We start from the raw sequence: 18,603 nt of genomic DNA, 5'->3' as shown, positions 1-18,603 counted from the left end.
TGGCATAAGAAGGGCTCTGCCCAGGGTTTGACAGCCTCACTGGGGACTCAGGAATGAACACGACTGAGGTGCCAGGCCCACCCTAGAGAACATGGGGGCCTGTGGTCTCTGGTTTTATCTTCCCACAATCTAGACATAAGCTGAAATCAACCCAAAGGATCAACCATACGTCAGGGGTTTTGCTGAAGCCCTTCTTCAGGCAGGGTTTGCCGGCACCCTGGTCTGCCTCACTGCTGATACCTCTGTCTCCCATTTGCTACATTTCTGAGAGCTCCCCAGTAGCAACAGAACCAAGCATATGCCATGGCAACTCATCTCCACTGACTGGCTTGGCCCAAGGTTGTTTTTTGCTGACATAAAAGGTAAGAGCTACTACTTTAGAGAAAAATGTTGTTTGTTTAGTGTTTGAAAATTTAGCATTTAACATTTTCAAACAACCATGATCCCCTTAATGTCAACAGCAATATGTTAAGAGCCGTGTTTGGGGCTTATTTAACAGTTACCCATCTTTTGAAAGGGTTCAGTTCACCTAGGGAAGTTCAGGTTTCCCTGAAACTCTGGTCCAGGCCAACAGCTTGACTTTGTATAAGACCAGGTGAGCCTGGGGCCGGGCCTCCCTCAGAGGACCTCCTCTGAACCAAGGAAGGCTGTGGGGAAAATGTTAACAAAGAAAGGAGTAGAAACCTAATGGGGCTGGAAAGGTGGCCCCATTATTCCCCAGACCTGACTCCAACACAGACTCCCTCAGATAGGGGTCTGGCAGTGTCTCCCGCACTGACACCAGGTGATGTGTTCAGAAACCACACAGGGGCTAGGGAAAGCTGTAGTTTCCACATGTTTCTCTATTTAAACTCTCTAATTTTTAGAAGAAGGTAGAGACTTAGACAAAATGAGAGGATGGAAGAATTTATCCCAAATGAAAGAACAAGATAAAGTCACAGCCAGAGATCTAAGTGAGACAGATATAAGTAACATGCATGATGGAGAATTTAAAGTAACAATCATAAGGATACTCACTGGACTTGAAAGAAGAATAGAAGACTTCAATGAGAACCTTACCACAGAGATAAAAGAGTTAAAAAAGAATCAATCAGAGATGAAGAATGCAATATATGAAATTGGAAACAGGCCTGATACAATTAACAGCAGACTGGAAGAAGCAAAGGAACAAATTAGTGACCTAGAAGATAAAATAATAGAAAATAATGAAGCTGAACAAAAGAGAAAGAATTAGGAAACATGAGAATAGACTTCAAGAACTCAGTGACTCCAACAAATGTAAAAACATTTGTATTATAGGAGCCCCAGAAGAAGAGAGATGAAAGGAGGCAGAAAATTTGTTTGAAGAAATAATAGCTGAAAACGTCCCTAATCTGGGGAAGGAAACAGACATCCAGATCTAGGGGGAACAGAGAACTCCCATCAAAATCAACAAAAGCAGGCCAACACTAACATGTGGTAGTTAAACTTGCAAAATACAGTGACAGAGAAAAAATCTTAAAAGCATCAGGAAAAAAGTCCTTAACTTACAAGGGAAGACCCGTAAGGCTAGCTGGAGATTTCTCCATAGAAACTTGGCAAGCCAAAAGGGAGTAGCATGGTATATATATATATATATATTCATTCAAAGTGCTGAATGGGAACAATCTGCAGCCAAGAATACTCTATCCAGCAAGGCTGTCATTCAGAACAGAATAAGAGATAAAGAGTTTCCCAGACAAACAAAAACTAAAGGAGTTTGTGACCACTAACCCAGCCCTGCAGGAAATATTAAAAGGGACTCTTTTTTTAATTATTTAAATTCAATTTAGTTAATATATACTGTATTATTAGTTACACCAGGGTAGAATTTAGTGATTCCTCAGTTGCATATAACACCCAGTGCTCATTACATCTCATGCCCTCCTTAATGCCCATCACCCAGTTACCCCATCCCCCACCCACATCCCCTCCAGCAACCGTCGGTTTGTTTCCTAGAGTTCAGTGTTTCTTACAGTTTGCCTCCCTATCCTCATCTTATATTTTTTCCTTCCTTTCCCCTAAGTTCATCTGTTTTGTTTCTTAAATTGCACATATGAGTGAAATCATATGGTATTTGTCTTTATCTGACTGACTTATTCGCATAGCATAATACCCTCCAGTTCCATCCACATCATTGCAAATGGCAAGATTTCATTCTTTTTGATGGCTGAGTAATATTGCATTGTGTATATATACCATTTCTTTATCCATTCATCTACAGATGGACACCTGGGCTCTTTCCATAATTTGGCTATTGTGGACATTGCTGCTATAAACATTGGGGTGCACGTGCCCCTTCAAATCAGCTTGTATCCTTTAGATAAATACATAGTAGTGCAATTGCTGGGTCATAGGGTAGTTCTATTTTTAACTTTAAAAGAGACTAAGTGCAAAGAAGAGACCAAATGTGACAAAGACAAAAAATGATCAGAGAAAATCTCCAGACACAATGACAAAACAGGTCATGATCTCAGGGTCTTGGGATCAAGCCCAGCTTTGGGCTCCCTGCTCAGTGGGGAGTCTGCTTCTCCTTCTCCCTCTGCCTCTGACCCTCCCCCAACTCGTGCGTGTTCTCTCTCTCTCTCTCTCAAATAAATAAATAAAATCTTTAAAAAACAATAATAATTACTCTGAATTTAAATAGACTAAACACGCCAATCAAAAGGCATATGGTGCCAGAATGGATAAAAAACAAGACCCATCTATATGCTGCCAACAAGAGACTCATTTTAGACCTAAAGACACCTGTAAATTGAAAGTGAGCGGTTGGAGAAACATCTGTCGTGCAAATGGATGTCAAAAGAAAGTTGGAGTAGCAATATTTATTTTGGACAAAATGTATTTTAAAACAAAGACTGTAACAAGAGACAAAGAAGGACACTATATAATCATAAAGGGGATAATCCAACAAGAAGATATAACAATCATAAATATTTATGCCCACAGCATGGGAACACCCAAATACATATTAAAAAAATAACAAACATAAAGGACCTAATTGATAATAATACAATAATAATAGGTGACTTTAACATCCCACTACACCAATAGACAGATCGTCTAAACAGAAAATCAATAAGGAAACAATGGCTTTGAATGACACACTGGACCAGAGGGACTTAACAGATATATTCAGAACACTCCATCCTAAAACAGCAGAATACACCTTCTTTTCAAGTGCACATGAAACATTCTCCAGAATAGATCACATATTAGGTCACAAAACAGGCCTCAACAAGTATAAAAGACTGAAATCATACCATGCACATTTTTCGACCATAACACTATGAAACTAGAGATCAACCACAAGAAAAACTTTGGAAAGACCACTAATACATGGAGGTTAAACAGCATGCTATGAAACAATGAATGGGTCAACCAGGAAATCAAAGAAAAAAAAAATGAAAATGAAAACACAACAGTACAAACCTTTGGGATACAACAAAGGCAGTCCTAAGAGGGAAGTATCTAGCAATACAGACCTACCTTAAGAAACAAAAATCTCAAATAAACAACCTAACCTTAAACCCAAAGAAGCTAGAAAAAGAACAACAAATGAAGCCTAAAGCCAGCAAAAGGAAGGAAATAATAAAGATTAGAGCAGAAATAAATGATATAGAAAGTAAAAAAATACTAGAACACAAACTGAGGGTTACAGAAGGAAGTGGAATTGGGGGATGAGGTAACCTGGTGATGGGTATTAAGGAGGGCACGTGTTGTGATGAGCACTGGGTGTTGTATGCAACTAATGAATCACTGAACACTATATCAAAAACTAATGATGTACTACTATATGTTGGCTAACTGAACATAATAATTAAAAAAAAAATACTAGGATAGGTCAATGAAACCAGGAGCTGGCTCTTTGAAAAAAATGAAATTGATAAACCTCTAGCCAACCGAAAAGAAAAGAGAAAAGACCCAAATAAATAAGATCACAAATGAGGAGAAATAACAACAAACACCAGAGAAAGACAAACAAGATTATAAGACAATATCATGAAAAACTATATGCCAACAAACTGGACAACCTAGAAGAAATGGATAAATTCCTAGAAACCTATAAATTATCAAAATTGAAACAGGAAAAAATAGAAAACTTGAACAGACCAATAACCAGCAAAGAAATTGAGTCTGTAATCAAAAATCTCCCAACAAACTTCAGTCCAGGCCCAGATGGCTTCACAGGCAAATTCTACCAAACACCTATTCTTCTCAAATCATTCCATAAAATAGAAAAGGAAAGAAAACTTCCAAATTAAGTCTATGGGGCGAGCATTACCATGATACCAAAACCAGAGAAAGACTCCACTAACCTTATTGTCCTACATCTTAGCCAGGCTGCGGGGGTGACCGCTGTCCTCTGAGCTTCACCATGCCGCCCAAGGACAACAAGAAGAAAGATGCTGGAAAGTCAGCCAAAAACGATAAAGACCCAGTGAACAAATCCAGGAGTATGGCCAGAAAGAAGGGTCCAAAGGCAAAGTTTGGGACAAGCTCAGTAAACTGGTCTTGTTTGACAAAGTGACATATGACAGACTCTGTAAGGAAGTTCCCAACTATAAGCTTATGACTCCAGGTGTTGTCTCTGGGAGACTAAAGATTCGAGGTTCCCTGGCCAGGGCAGTCCTTCAGGAGCTCCTTAGTAAAGGACTCATTAAAAACTGGTTTCAACACACAGAGCTCAAGTAATTTACACCAGAAACACCAAGGGTGGAGATGCCCCTGCTGCTGGTAAAATGCATGAACAGATCCCATCAACTGTACATTTGGGAAAATAAAACTTTATTAAATCCAAAAAGAAAAAAAGACTCCACTAAAAAAGAGAACTAAAGGCGAATATCCCTGATGAACACAGATGCAAAAATTCTCAATAAAATACTAGCAAACAATACATTTAAAAAATCATTCACCACAATCAAGTGGGATTTATTCCTGGGTTGCAAGGGTGGTACAATATTTGCAGATCAATGTGATATACCATATTAATAAAGAAAGGATAAAAACCATATGATTTCAATAGGTGTAGAAAAAGCATCTGACAAAGTACAGTGATAAAAAACCCTCAACAAAGTAGATTTAGAGGGAACATACCTCAACATTATAAAGACCATAAACAAAAAACTCACAGCTAATATCATCCTCAATGGGGAAAACTGAGAGCTTTTCTTCTACAGTCAAGAACAAGACAGGGATGTCCATTCTCACCAGTGTTATTTAAGATAGAACCAGAAGTCCTAAGCATAGCAATCAAACAAAAAGAAGTAAAAGGCATCCAAATCAGCAAGGAAGAAGTAATATTTTCACTATTCGCAGATGACATGATACTCTGTGTAAAAAAACAAAGACTCCAACAAAAAACTGCTAGAACTGATACACAAATTCAGTAAAGTCACAGGATACAAAATTAACATGCAGAAATCTGTTGCATTTCTAGACACCATAATGAAGCAGCAGAAAGAGAAAATAAGGAATCAATCCCATTTACAATTGCACCAAAAACAGTAAGATACCTAGGAATAAACCTAACCAAAGAGGTAAAAGATCTGTACTGTGAAAACTATAAAACACTGATGAAAGAAACTGAAGATGACACAAAGAAATGTAAAGACATTCCATGCTCATGGATTGGAAGAACAAATATTATTAAAATGTCTATACTACCCAAGCACTACACATTTAATGCAATTCCTATCAAATACCATTGGCATTTTTCACAAGAACTAGAACAAACAATTCTAAAATTTGTATGGAAACACAAAAGACCCCCAAATATCCAAAGAAACCTTGAAAAAGAAAAGCAAAGCTGGAAGCATCACAATTCCAGGCTTCAAGTTATATTATAAAGCTGTAGTGATCAAAACAGTATGGTACTGGCACAAAAATAAACACATAGATGATTGGAACAGAATTGAAAACCCAGAAATGACCCACAACTATATGGTCAATTAATCTTCGACAGAGCAGGAAAGAATATCCAATGGGAAAAGACCATCTCTGCAACAAATGAAATTGGACCACTTTCTTATACTACACACAAAAATAAATTCAAAATGGATTAAAAACCTAAATGTGAGACCTGAGACCATAAAAATCCACGAGGAGAACACAGAGTGTAGCCTCTTTGACATCAGCCATAGAACTTCTTTCTAGATAGGTCTCCTGAGGCAAGGGGAACAAAAGCAAAAATAAACTATTGGGTCTTCATCAAAATAAAAAGCTTCTGCACAGTGGAGGAAACAATCAACAAAACTAAAAGGCAACCTACAGAATGAGAGAAGATGTTTTGCAAATGACATATCTGATAAAGGGTTAGTATCCAAAATCTATAAAGAGCTTATCAAACTCAACACCCAAAAAACAATCCAACTAAAAACTGGGCAGAAGACATGAATAGACATTTTTGCAAAGAAGACAATACAGATGGCCAGCAGAAACATGAAAAGATGCTCAACATCACTCATCATCAGGGAAATACAAATCAACACTACAATGAGGTATCACCTGACACCTGTCAGAATGGCTAAACTCAACAACACAGAAAACAACAGATGTTGGCAAGGATGTGGAGAAAGGGGAACCCTCTTACACTGTTGGTGGCAATGCAAACTGGTGCAGCCACTCTAGAAAACTGTATGAAGGTTCCTCAAAAGTTAAAAATAGAACTACCCTCTGATCCAGCAGTCACACTACTAGGTATTTACCCAAAGAATCCAAAAACGCTAATTCAAAGGGGTACATGCACTCCAATATTTATAGCAGCATTATCTACAATAGCCAAATTATGGAAGGAGCCCAAGTGTCCACTGACTGATGAATGAATAAAGATGTGGTGTGTATATAGATATGTGTGTGTGTGTGTATCCAATGGAGTATTACCCAGCCATAAAAAAAAGAATGAAATCTTACCACTGACAATGACATGGATGGAGCCAGAGAGTACAGTGCTAACACTCATATGTGGAATTTAAGAAACAAAATATATGAGCAAAAGGGGAAAGAGAGAGAGAGATGCAAACCAAGAAACAGACTCTTAATTACAGAGAACAAACTAATGGTTACTAGAGGGGAGGTGGGGAAGGGATGGGTTAAGTAGGTGATGGAGATTAAGGAGTGCCCTGGTTATGATGAGCACCAGGTGATGTATAGAAGGGTTGAATCACTCCATTGTACATCTAAAACTAATATTACACTGTATGTTAACTAACTGGAATTTAAATAAAAACTTTTAAAAAATAAGTAAAATCTCTAAATTTTCTTCACTGCCCAGCGCTGCTCCTGTAACTGGCCTCCACATGCCAAAGTAAGAGAGCACCTAATCCTGCCCAGCATGATCCTCTGAGTTGTGAAAACGTTTGCTGTGAGGTCTTCTGGCCTCCCCCTCTCTCTGAGGATGCAGCAACTCACCTTCCCCACCTACATCCCAGGCAACCAAACAGCTAACATCCATGTTGCTGCCGATGGAAGGGATCACTTTTGCTCATTACTTGTGGGAAGTAGAGAAGGCTTACAACAAGCAGCGCCATCACATCTGAGGGCCAGGTGCCACTCACCAGAATCTGATCGGGCACGGCGTACTTGGCAATCTTGGTGGCCACTGCTGATCTGAGCTCCTTCACGACAGCATCTGTGTCACTTGTGTTGTCCTTCAACACGATGAAGGCAAATGCAGCTGAAAGGAGTCAAAGGTTTGGGGTGTGTTCAACCACGAATCATCTCCAAGGCAGAGCATTGTACACAGTTATCATATATCTTAAGGATCTTTAAATCATACATTGGTGACCTGTAACAGCTGCTTCCTTTAGTTGCAGCCCTAAAGATGCATTCCCATTTCATCCAAAGTGGGAAGTGACTTTTTTTTCTCTAAGTGGAAGCGATTCTAACAGCTCCCATGAACATCCTAGCGAAGCCGACATGTAGATGAGAGCTCCCTTTGGCTCTTGTGTTGACTGGATGGGGATGTCACCTTGGAGGCATGACTTAATCTCTCCTACCATCCTTGTACTTGTGAAGTAGCCCATAATGTGGGCTCAAAGGAGACGTACTGTCCACCCTTGTGACGTGGTGATGGGAACATAACAGGTGACACTAATCTTGTAGGTACGTGTCCAACACAGTGCGCACTAGCCACAGTAGCTATTTAAATGTAAATGAAATTAATGTTAACATGTAGTTCCTGGGTGGCATGAGCCCCCTGTAGCTTGTGGCTACTGTCCTGGACAGCACAGATGAAGAGGAAGCTCCGGCTTGGCTGGAAGCCCTGTTGGGCAGGGCTGGCCAACCAATATTTTAGCATAAACACTAAGTTTTGTTTGTCAATATCCTACCATGTTCCAGAAAGGATTAACAGTGGTTCCCACAGGTTTCTACATTTCTTTTCAATCCACCTGGGATAATCTTGCATGTGTGGGACACAGATCCAATTCCATTGTTTCTCCACACGAGCCATCCCAGCAGCCCTGCAGACAGTCTAGCTTCCCTCATGGACCTGCAGTGTCCCCTCGCATACATGAAGTGCCTATATACGTTCAGCCTGTGTATACTTGCACCAATCCCACCCCATCTTAATTAATTCTCTTCATGGCACATGCCGCCTAGCCTACTATGTAGTTTTGTCATTGCTTGTGTTTATTGCTTATTGTCTGTCTCTCCCCTTTACTCCCCGATCCTCCAGCACGTTAAGCTCTATGAAGGAAGGAGTTTTGTTCCTCGCCAAGTCTGGGTCCTAATCAGACCAGACCAGACCAGAGGCTCCCCTCAGTCAGACCATGTGCAAACCCAGGGAGTGGGAATACACAGGTATCCAACAGCTTTTGCTGTTGCTCATGTGTTACCAACACACAGATGCTCAGCTATGTTAGAAATCAGAAAAACAGCTGTGCCTGGGTGGCTCAGTCGTTAGCCATCTGCCTTCGGCTCAGGTCATGATCCCAGGGTCCTGGGATCAAGCCCCATATTGGGCTCCCTGCTCCGCGGGAAGCCTGCTTCTCCCTCTCCCACTCCCCCGCTTGTGTTCCCTCTCTCGCTGTCTGTCAAAAAATAAATTAAAAATCCTTAAAAAAAAAAAAAATCAGAAAAATGTCTATCACCATACCCATGATATGTACATTCCCCCCAGCTGCCTGACAGGCACTGAAAGGCCTACTGATCCCAGAGTTACTTGGGCTGCAGCTTCTGCTAACAGGGACACAAGCTGACCCAAGGCCTCTGAATGTCACACGAGAGGACCTGACCCATCTCCGTCCCTTTCCTATCCCTGACTGCTCTCGTGCATTTTCCAGTCTCCTGCTAAGGAAGGGGCAGCAGCCTCATGGACACATGCTTCTCACGGCAACTGAAAATGCTTTTTCAAGTGTCTAAATAGGACGCCTCAGTGACTCAGTTGGTTAAGCGTCTGCCTTCGGCTCAGGTCACGGTCCCAGGGTCCTGGGATCGAGCCCTGCATCGGCTCCCTGCTCTGCGGGAAGCCTGCTCCTCCCCCTGCTTGTGCTCTCTAGCTCTGTATCTCTGACAAATAAATAAATAAAATCTTTAAAAAATAGTGTTTAAATAAATGTTAAATTTTACAATGGGTTGATTTAGATAAGGTGTTTGAGTAAATAATGGAACTGTGGCACACAAATGTGACAGGAAGGCAGATGACACTGGGGCACGCAGAGACAGAGGATGGCCCTGACAGCAAGAGGCCAAGTGTCCTTCCCAAGCTGCTTGGCCGGGCAGTGGAGGATGGCCTGCCCAGCAATGCAGCATAGAGTCAGCGAGTGTGCAGGTCACACCAGGCCAAGTGAGTATGGCCACCGTGCACTGGGCACTACAATACTCAGGGGACCCTGTCCCTTCCCAGATCCACCCACTTAGAAACTGGCAGACTTTGGAACAATGGGTGTCTTCAAATAAAGACTATTCTGATTATCATTCAGCATCTGCAGTGAGAACCACAGGTCAAACGCCTCCAAAAAGAATGCCAGAGCTGCACAAGGGCCCGTGCCAGGGCCTGTCGGGCAGCCCCTGTGGCAGCTGCGTGGGGCACTGTGACCGAGCACGTGCAAGGAGATGCTGTGAGCAGGACAGGGCATTTCGTGGGCACCCTCCATAACCAAGCTGCCACACGCACAGGAACAGAGGAGGAAACTCCCAAGCTCAGCAGGGGCCAAACAGGTCCTGGCTGCTTGTGGATGTGTGTCCTTAAGGGATGGCAGAGCTAGGACATTTCAAAAATCTGACCCTTGTCTAACATACATGCTATTGAGTCTCCTCACCCAAAACCTCCACATAGGACAGAAGAAAGCAACAGCTTGACCCATACAAAACCCCTACCACCCACTCCCAGAGTCCATTCCTGTTACAAAGTGCCACAATGTGCATGAAACCAGGAATGAGGAGCACCTTTTGTGGGCGCTCACCTTCTCCTTTGATGTCATGGGGATAGCCAATGACAGCGGTCTCTGGCACGGCGGGGTGGTTAGCCTGGGCAGAACACAAGACAAAACATGCAGATGAACCGCCTGAGTCAGCACACAAGTAAATCCAAGGCCTTGTGGACGTACCCCGGCAAAGGAGGCCCAACCGTGCTCACCATCGCGTCCTCGATCTCTGCAGTCCCCAGCCTGTGACCGCTGATGTTGATGACGTCGTCCATCCGCCCTGTGATCTGGTAGTAGCCGCCCTCTGTCCGGTATGCCCCATCACCGGTGAAGTAGTGGCCTGCACCACAGCGGGGGAATTCAGTACCAAAACCTCTGCACCAGGACCTGGCGGGGCTCCCATCCCTCCAGGAGGGACACAGCAAGACACACACCCTGACCTCGCTCTACGGAAGAAATCTCTGAAGCCCCAGGCTGCTGACTTCCTGCCTACCTGCCCTCCTGCCAACCCCTCACAGAGACACTTCTCTAGATGGTGCCATCTGGCTGTGTGCTAGAGAAAGGGCAATGGCTCCAAAACAGCAGAATTCTGACCACGTCACGACTGCAAATGTCTGGGGAGTAGATGGTATACAAAGAGCACGTCCAAGCAGTCCCCAAAGTGAGGCTCATTCACAAGCTTGAAATGAAGATGATGGGTTCCAATAGGCACACTGTGTATATCATCTTCCAACCCAATGACATAAAGCAAACCAGGAAAAAAAAAAGTAAGCCAGAAGAAAACTCACAGCCAGCCATCATGCCAGTTTTCCAGAGTGGTTTCTTCACTCTTCCTTCCTAATAGCCTAAGGCATGCACACCAAGGGCCAGGTGCTTTAGTCTCTGCTTGCAGCCCCACTTAAACCCCAGGGACTCTTCCCATTCTGAGCCCAGGAGGGTCAGGAAGGTGAGGGGGAGAGGGTAGGACTCCAACTCCAAAGTGTCACCACACTACACTCAGTCATCATTACCTTAAAAACATTTTCTGAGCTTATGCTTCCCAGTGTGTACAAAAACGCATGACACAATCCACTTTAGACAGCTCACCTGGGTAAGGCTTGAAGTAGGCCTCCATGAATCTCTGGTGGTCTCCGTAGATGGTCCTGGCCATGCCCGGCCAGGCCTGGGACAGGCACAGAGCCCCAGAGACGTTATTGCCCTCCACGACATTTCCCTATGGACCCAGAGACACACGTGTGAGAGAACGCACAGATTCTGCTTTAGAAGCAAAGAACTAATGTTCTTCTAAGAAATGACAGAGGGGGGTGCCAGAGAAATACGTAAAAACAGAAATGTGAAAAATGACAAGCATGCCCCAAAAGGAACTGCCTTTCTCCTCTGCAAGGAACCAGCCTAAGAGGGCTTCCCGGAGGACCCTGCACTTACTCCACGCACGGATTTCAACTGTGTGTCCTTGAGGAGACGCTGCAGTGAACGCTCACCCTTCTGCCACCTACTAGAGCCGGGCCCGTGTGATGTGAGACAGGGGCAGAGGAGGCCAGGAAGGTAGACAGGAGCGCCAGGAGCTCCGCAGGGCATGAGTGCAGGAAAGGGATGCCTCCACAAGGCCCTTACCTTCTCGTCCATGAGCACCGGGACAATGCCAAAAAAGGGCCGCATCGCCATGCCAGGGAGGACCTCTGCCCCTTCCTCTGAGGGCCGTGGCGCGATGCAGATGCCACCCGTTTCTGCAGGGAGAATAGGGAAGAAATGCAGGCTGGGCCCAGGGGCTACTGAGATGTTTATCTAGACATGCCATCAAAGAGTCCGTGATGGACACACAAGTGCTCTCCCAGAGTGGGAGATGGGTGTTTGTCCCTGCTTGGCCCCCAATGACACAAAGATATCTTTCTGAGGCAAGACCAGACCTGGGTTCTGGTCCTCTCATCTGCAGAAACAAGATGTGGGCCCAAGACAGAGGGGTCAGTCCCAGGAGCTGGGGCACTTCACAGGGACAGGGGCTGCCTCCCCTCGTCCTTGGCTCTGTGGGACAGGACAGAGCCCACCCACTTGCACAGGAAAACAGAGGAAATGAATTGCTTCTGGGCCAGTGCCCCTCCCCCCCACACACAAACCCCAAACAATGAAAAGCAATGCCCACAATTCTGTTCTCAAGTATTTCTTTGGCACTTCTCTCTCTCAGCCTGCATGGAAATGCCTCAGGAGACTCAGCTGTAGAGAGTCTCCATCCTGAGGCTTCCCAAATGGAGAACAGAGCTATTTGCAATGCCTCACTTTCTGGCTTCTTGAAGAATGAGACCCCAGCTGGCTACATTCATTACATCAGTGGTGGTCTCTTGCCCTAACATCCTAATAAGTCAGATACCCCGGAGGAGAAAGGGCAAAGCAAAACAAAATGGCACAGAAAAAAAAAAAATGCCTTTCCCTCTGAAATCTAAATTTAGACTCTGGTCCCTGCAGTGGGGCCCATCTGCATCAGTTGTACTTATGTTGGGCACGTGGCCCCTACAGGGAAAATGAACATTTAGCTAAGCACCTACTACCTGTCAGGCCTTGGACAACATACAGCAGTTGCATCACCTCTCTCCATCCTCGTTGGGGCCTGTAGTGGAGTACCTCCACTTCACAAATAAGAACCCCAAGGCTCAGAGAAGTCATACACATCCCGAGACTTCCAGCTGCAAGCCGGCAGCCCGGCTCGGCCTCTCACTCCAGACGCCGGGTTTTCCAGCCACCACGCGTGCCGAGGGGCTGAGGCCTCAGTGCTGTTGGATGGCAATCACAGAGCCTCACTCACACTTGAGCCTCCAAGACTCAGGCTCGGCCACAGGTTCCCATGTGCTGTCGTGCACCGCGAGCGAGCCTGGTGCCAGGTTCCAAAGGCGTGCCTGGACCCCTTCTCCTCGGGGACTCTCACCTGTCTGCCACCACGTGTCCACCAGCGTGCATCTGCTGTCCCCCACCACCTTGTGGAGCCACTCCCAAGCCTCGAAGTTGATCGGTTCTCCCACTGAAACCACACGCAAAAGGAAAAACAATATAATAGACCTCAAGAAACCTGAAACCAAAAAGGATAGGTTTCTACAGGGAAAACAGCTCTGTAAGTTTCCTAAAGGACATAAGAGGAAACTTGAAAAAAACAGTGAGATTCATCACATTTATGGCTGCCAAAGAATACAAATTACAACAAGGCATTTTCACCATCAGGGCAAGAATTAAAAAGTTGGCAAGAATGTGGGAGAGAAAACCTTAAATAGGCTTAACCAACTGAGCCTACCAGGTAACCCATTTAAAAAAAATTTTTTTTTACTTCTTTTTTTCCAATTTTGCTCAGTAGCTTTCTATTTTTTTATTATGTTCAATTAGCCAACATATAATACATCATTAGTTTTTGATGTAATGTTCAACAATTCATTAGTTGCGTATAACACCCATACATATAATTCCATGTATATGAACTGTCCAGAATAAGCAAATCGATACAGACAGAAAGCAGATTCGCGGCTGCCTTAGAGCTGAAGTAGGGGTAGAGGGAAGTTAGAGGAGATGGGGAGTGACTGCTAATGGGTTCGGGGTTTCTTTTAGGAGTGCTGTAAACACTAAAAATAAGTAAGGGACAGGCAGGGCCAGGTAGGGAGAGATAGGTACGGGGTTACATGATCAGGCTCACCAAAAATCCCAGAAATGCTGAGGCGTAAGGAAACCAGAAATAAGGGAACAGAACCAGACCATCTCGTTTGTCTTAAACATCAGAGATGAGATATTCAAAGGGGAGGTAATCATGGTGCTATCAGCAGTGATGTCAAGATTTCAGTTCCCTGGTCAGTTTTCTATAAAACACCGACCATAAAAGACCTCAGTGGCAACCCATTCGGGATCCCTCTCACTCTAGAGAGCTTTTTTCTTTCCTTCCTGTTCTCACCTTCACTTAATAAACTTTCAACTTCACTTCAAAAAATAAAAATAAAAAATTAAAGAATGTGGGAGAAACAACACACTACAGGAATGTAATTTGATATGCAATTGGGAGCAATGGATGTGTCTCTTAATATTTAGTGTGCATACACCTGATAGGACTACTCTGGAAACCGTCTGTGGTGGGATCTACTAAAGCTAAACCTGTTTCTCTTATTATCAAGAACATCACTCCTGGCATATAACCTACAGATAAGAATGCAGAGGTGCTCACATACGAGGATGACCACAGCAGTTAAAAACCAAAACTGCCATCAAGAGTGGGATGGAGAAATAAACTGTGGTACATCGATGTGATACACAGCATGAGAGCAAAAGCAAACCGCCGCCACACTCGGCAGGGCTGGCCCTACAGGTGCAAGTTCAACAAGCGTATCAATCCATGCTGGGAGCAGTCGAACGGTGGCTGGGGCTGGGGATTACTGACTCGGAGGGGTTGTAAGGGAACCTTCTGGGGCCTGGAAATTTCTATGGCTTGATCTGGGTGGTGGTTTTAGATACATGTACACAGTTGGTGGTTGAAAAACACGGGGGTTAGGGGTGCGGGCGTCCCATGCCATCAAAAATCTGAGTATAGCTTCGACTCCTTAAAACTTTACTAACAGCCTGCTGTTGACCAGAAGCCTCACCGATAACATAAACAGTCAATGACCCCATATTTTGTATGTTGTATATATTATATACTGTATTCTTACAATAAAGTAAGCTAAAGATAATATACTGGGGCACCTGGGTGGCTCAGCTGTTCAGCTTCTGCCTTCGGCTAGAGTCATGATCCCAGAGTCCTGGGATCGAGCCCCACATCGGTCTCCCTGCTCAGCGGGAAGCCTGCTTCTCCCTCTCCCACTCCCCCTGCTTGTGTTCCCATTCTTGCTGTCTCCCTCTCTGTCAAATAAATAAAATCTTTTTTAAAAAAAAGATAATAGGGCACCTGGGTGGCTCAGTTGGTTGAGCGACTGCCTTCGGCTCAGGTCATGATCCTGGAGTCCCTGGATCAAGTCCCGCACCGGGCTCCCTACTCAGCAGGGAGTCTGCTTCTCCCTCTGATCCTACCCCCTCTTAGGCTCTCTCTCTCTCTCTCATTCTCTCTGTCTCAAATAAACAAAATCTTAAAAAAAAAAAAAAAAGACCACAAATTTATAAAAAAAAAAAAAGATAAGAAAATCATAAAGAAAATACATTTACAGTCCTGTACTGCATTTATTGAAAAAAATCCATGTATAAGTAGGGCCCACGCAGTTCAAACCCATGTTGTTCAAAGGCCAACCATATGTATATGTAACGACTGCTACGTACATGCATATATATGTACACACACACACACACAAATGTGCTTGTGCCCTATGACTCTAACAGCCCAACTTCTCAGTGTCTACCTACCATGACTTCAATTTTGTGCACCCCCCCCCCAAGATTTCGTATGTTGAAATCTTAACCTCCAAAGATGATAGTATTGGGAGGTCATGAAGCCCTCAGGAATGGGATTAGTGCTCTTATTAAACAGACCCCACAGAGCTCCCTCCTCCCTTCAACCATGTGAGGACCCAGGGAAAAGGCACCATCTATGAACCCAGGAAGAGGGCCCTCACCAGAAGACAATCGTGCTAGCACCTTGAACTTGGGACTTCCCAGCCCCCACAACTGTGAGAAATAAATTCGTGTTGTTTATAAGCCACCCAGTCAGTGGTGCAGCCCCAATGGCTAAGCTACTACCCTAATGAACCAGCCATACAAGACTAGCACTCAGCCAGAATTGGCCAGCTTAGCCATACTGCTGCTGAAACAGTGAAATACCCTCATGCTGGTTGCCTCTTGCTCAGGACCACCCACGATGCAGCAACAAACCAAGGCCTGACCTGGCCAGGGGCTCCCATGCTGGTCACGTGGGTGCTGGCTGTTGTGTGCACTGACCCTGCGCTCCCCCACACCCACGAGGAGGTAAGCTACCATGGGATACACTGAGAAACTGCCCACAGCCCGGATCTCCAACCACAGGGGCAAGACTACCGGACCACACCCACAGCAACCCCCACTCGAGGGTAAATCAACTTCTCAAACACAGAGCAGAGCCGTATGGAAACCTGCATGCTGCTGAGTTAAAATACACACTAGGCGGATAGCACAGTGTGATCATGGTCACATTAAAGCAGACATCTTGGAATCACGCTGCGTCTCTCACAGGAACCATGCAGACGGCCTCAGAAGGGACACAAGCAGCAGGGTCACCTGGAGCAGTGCTCACGGAGGACGTCAGCTTGCATGACCATGTTGTGTTTTTTTTCCCCAACAGGAGGAGAGCTAGGTGTCACTTGCGAAATTAAAAGTTAAAAAAAAACTGTAATGGAAACCTTGGGGTTAAAGTCCTGAGGAAGCTGGATTCTGCTGACTGGCAGGATTAAATCAAGTCAATGCACCCCCAGCCTGGTGCTGCGAGGGCTAATCCAGCCGTCTGGAAGCAGCCCGAGCGGCCGGGACCACAGTCGGGGACAGCACCACTTGGGCCCTGGCCGAGCACGCAGCTTACCGGTCCATGCTTCCCCCATGCGAGGAGATGCCTGGTGCTGTTTACCTGCCTGCTGGCACTGCTTATTGACAACCAGGTCCCAGGGAAACCCCTGTAGGACTCTGCTGTCGGTGCTGGTTACATGGCAGGAATGTGCCCACAAGACCAGTAAAATACACAGAGCCCGGAGAAGGCTCCATGCGTGCTCCCTGGTGCAGCCTGGTCCAGGAGAGGAAGTGGGTCTGGTCACTTATGGAGTGAGGACCCCAGAAGCCTGTCTGGCCGAGGGGATGCCTGGCTAAGGCAGCTCTGAGTTAGGGCATGCTCCCTCACTCTAATGCAGTGGCTGGCACCTCCTTCTAAAGCACTCAGAGCATATGCCTTGTCACTGGGGTCCCTGTGAGTCTTCCTTAGCAGCTGAATCCCTTGAACGCATCTGGAAAATCAAACCTCCCATCACCACTAACCTAACTCCTGAGCCCACTTAGGTGGCCTGCAGATGGCACCTGGAGGATCTGAGCTTCTGTGGCCCTCCACTTGCCCTCGGTCCCCAAGCCCTGCCTGGCCCAGAGTGCAGGAGCGCCTCACGGCCCCTGGGCTGGAGGGCAGGTCTTCTCCAACCACGTGGCTCCCTTCAGGACATGCTGGCTTCACCCTCCACAGCTGAAACATGCCAAGAGAGGCATCTCAGACTTACCACCACCTAGAAAGGAGCCAAAACTCTTTCTGCTGACCCCATCTGGAAAATTCAAAGTACTTGGTCATCCAGACACCAAATGACCCCACGCATAAGGCAGGTCCTGAGCAGGGAAGAGCTGGGCACATAAGAACACGTCTCCCAGGCAAGGACACAGGTCGTCCTAGGCGGGAAGCAGCACTGCTGGGTAGCATCTGCCCTGGAGATGCTAGCATCCGGGTACTGAGCCCTCAGCGCAGCATCTGGGCCTTCTGCTCCTGGGCCTGCCACTCAGCTTCACAGTGAGCAGTCAACCCTCACTCACCCTCACTGACCACACCAGGGTGCTGAGGACACAGATGGCTGTGACTTTGGGGAGCCCACCACCCAGTGAAACAGTCAGCATGAGAACAGATATCCAAGAATAGAATACAGAGCTGTCTGAGAGCAGAGAGCCTGAGATCCAGAGCTGCCAGGGAACTCTATGGGAGAAGGTGCACAGAGAAAGGCCTTAAAGAAGGATGGAATCCTCAGAGGTGGGGAGGGGCAGCAAGGCATCGCAGGCAAGGGGAACAGAGTGAACCAGGGCCTAGGACCCGTAACAGTGCTGCACAAGTACGTCACTGATGAGTGACATGCACGTCTGAGCTCTCTTCCCCATGGTCTGAGCTCTCTTCCCCATGGACGCATTTGGCAGCAAGCCACATCCCTGGTGGTACCTGCCCCACATGCTTCCACTGTGAGAAACTACCAAGCAGATCCAAGTATTCACCCAAGGAGCACAGAGGGCTTCCCCGCCCTTGTTTTCCCCACTGACATGTGTAGGGGCAGAAATGAAATGAATCAGAAAAAGGAGACAGAAAGGGCATGGGTACCTTCCACCCGACCCGTATCACCTGAACTAACCCCACATCACCTTTCCAAAGTGCTTTCATATGACTTGGCAACATCTATCAAAGTCGTAAGTGGAGATAGTCTTTGATCTCGCAACCCTCTGCCCTGGAAATATCTACGGCAAGAACAGCACGCAGGTACAGTGTGTTTATCACAGTCTTTGGGGCTCG

At 45.6% G+C, this 18,603-nt stretch overlaps 1 protein-coding gene and 1 pseudogene across 1 annotated transcript in view; one reads left to right on the top strand and one right to left on the bottom strand.

Moving 5' to 3' along the window:
- Positions 1–18,603, bottom strand: part of ACSS1 (acyl-CoA synthetase short chain family member 1) — a 61,172-nt gene that overhangs the window by 1,753 nt on the left and 40,816 nt on the right. Inside the window, exons 8-13 of the mRNA XM_035005727.1 lie at positions 13,303–13,395; positions 12,000–12,112; positions 11,472–11,598; positions 10,598–10,725; positions 10,425–10,488; positions 7,575–7,693 (exon numbers count right to left, since the gene is read on the bottom strand). Coding sequence (XP_034861618.1) covers positions 7,575–7,693; positions 10,425–10,488; positions 10,598–10,725; positions 11,472–11,598; positions 12,000–12,112; positions 13,303–13,395 — 644 coding nt within the window. The remainder of the gene's footprint in view (positions 1–7,574; positions 7,694–10,424; positions 10,489–10,597; positions 10,726–11,471; positions 11,599–11,999; positions 12,113–13,302; positions 13,396–18,603) is intronic.
- Positions 4,397–7,556, top strand: LOC118011378 (annotated as a pseudogene).

This window comes from Mirounga leonina, unplaced genomic scaffold (assembly GCF_011800145.1).
Source record: "Mirounga leonina isolate KUSES-001 unplaced genomic scaffold, KU_Mleo_1.0 Mir_150, whole genome shotgun sequence".
Classification (NCBI taxonomy): Eukaryota; Metazoa; Chordata; class Mammalia; order Carnivora; family Phocidae; genus Mirounga; species Mirounga leonina.
This window is presented reverse-complemented; position numbering and strand designations above follow the sequence as displayed.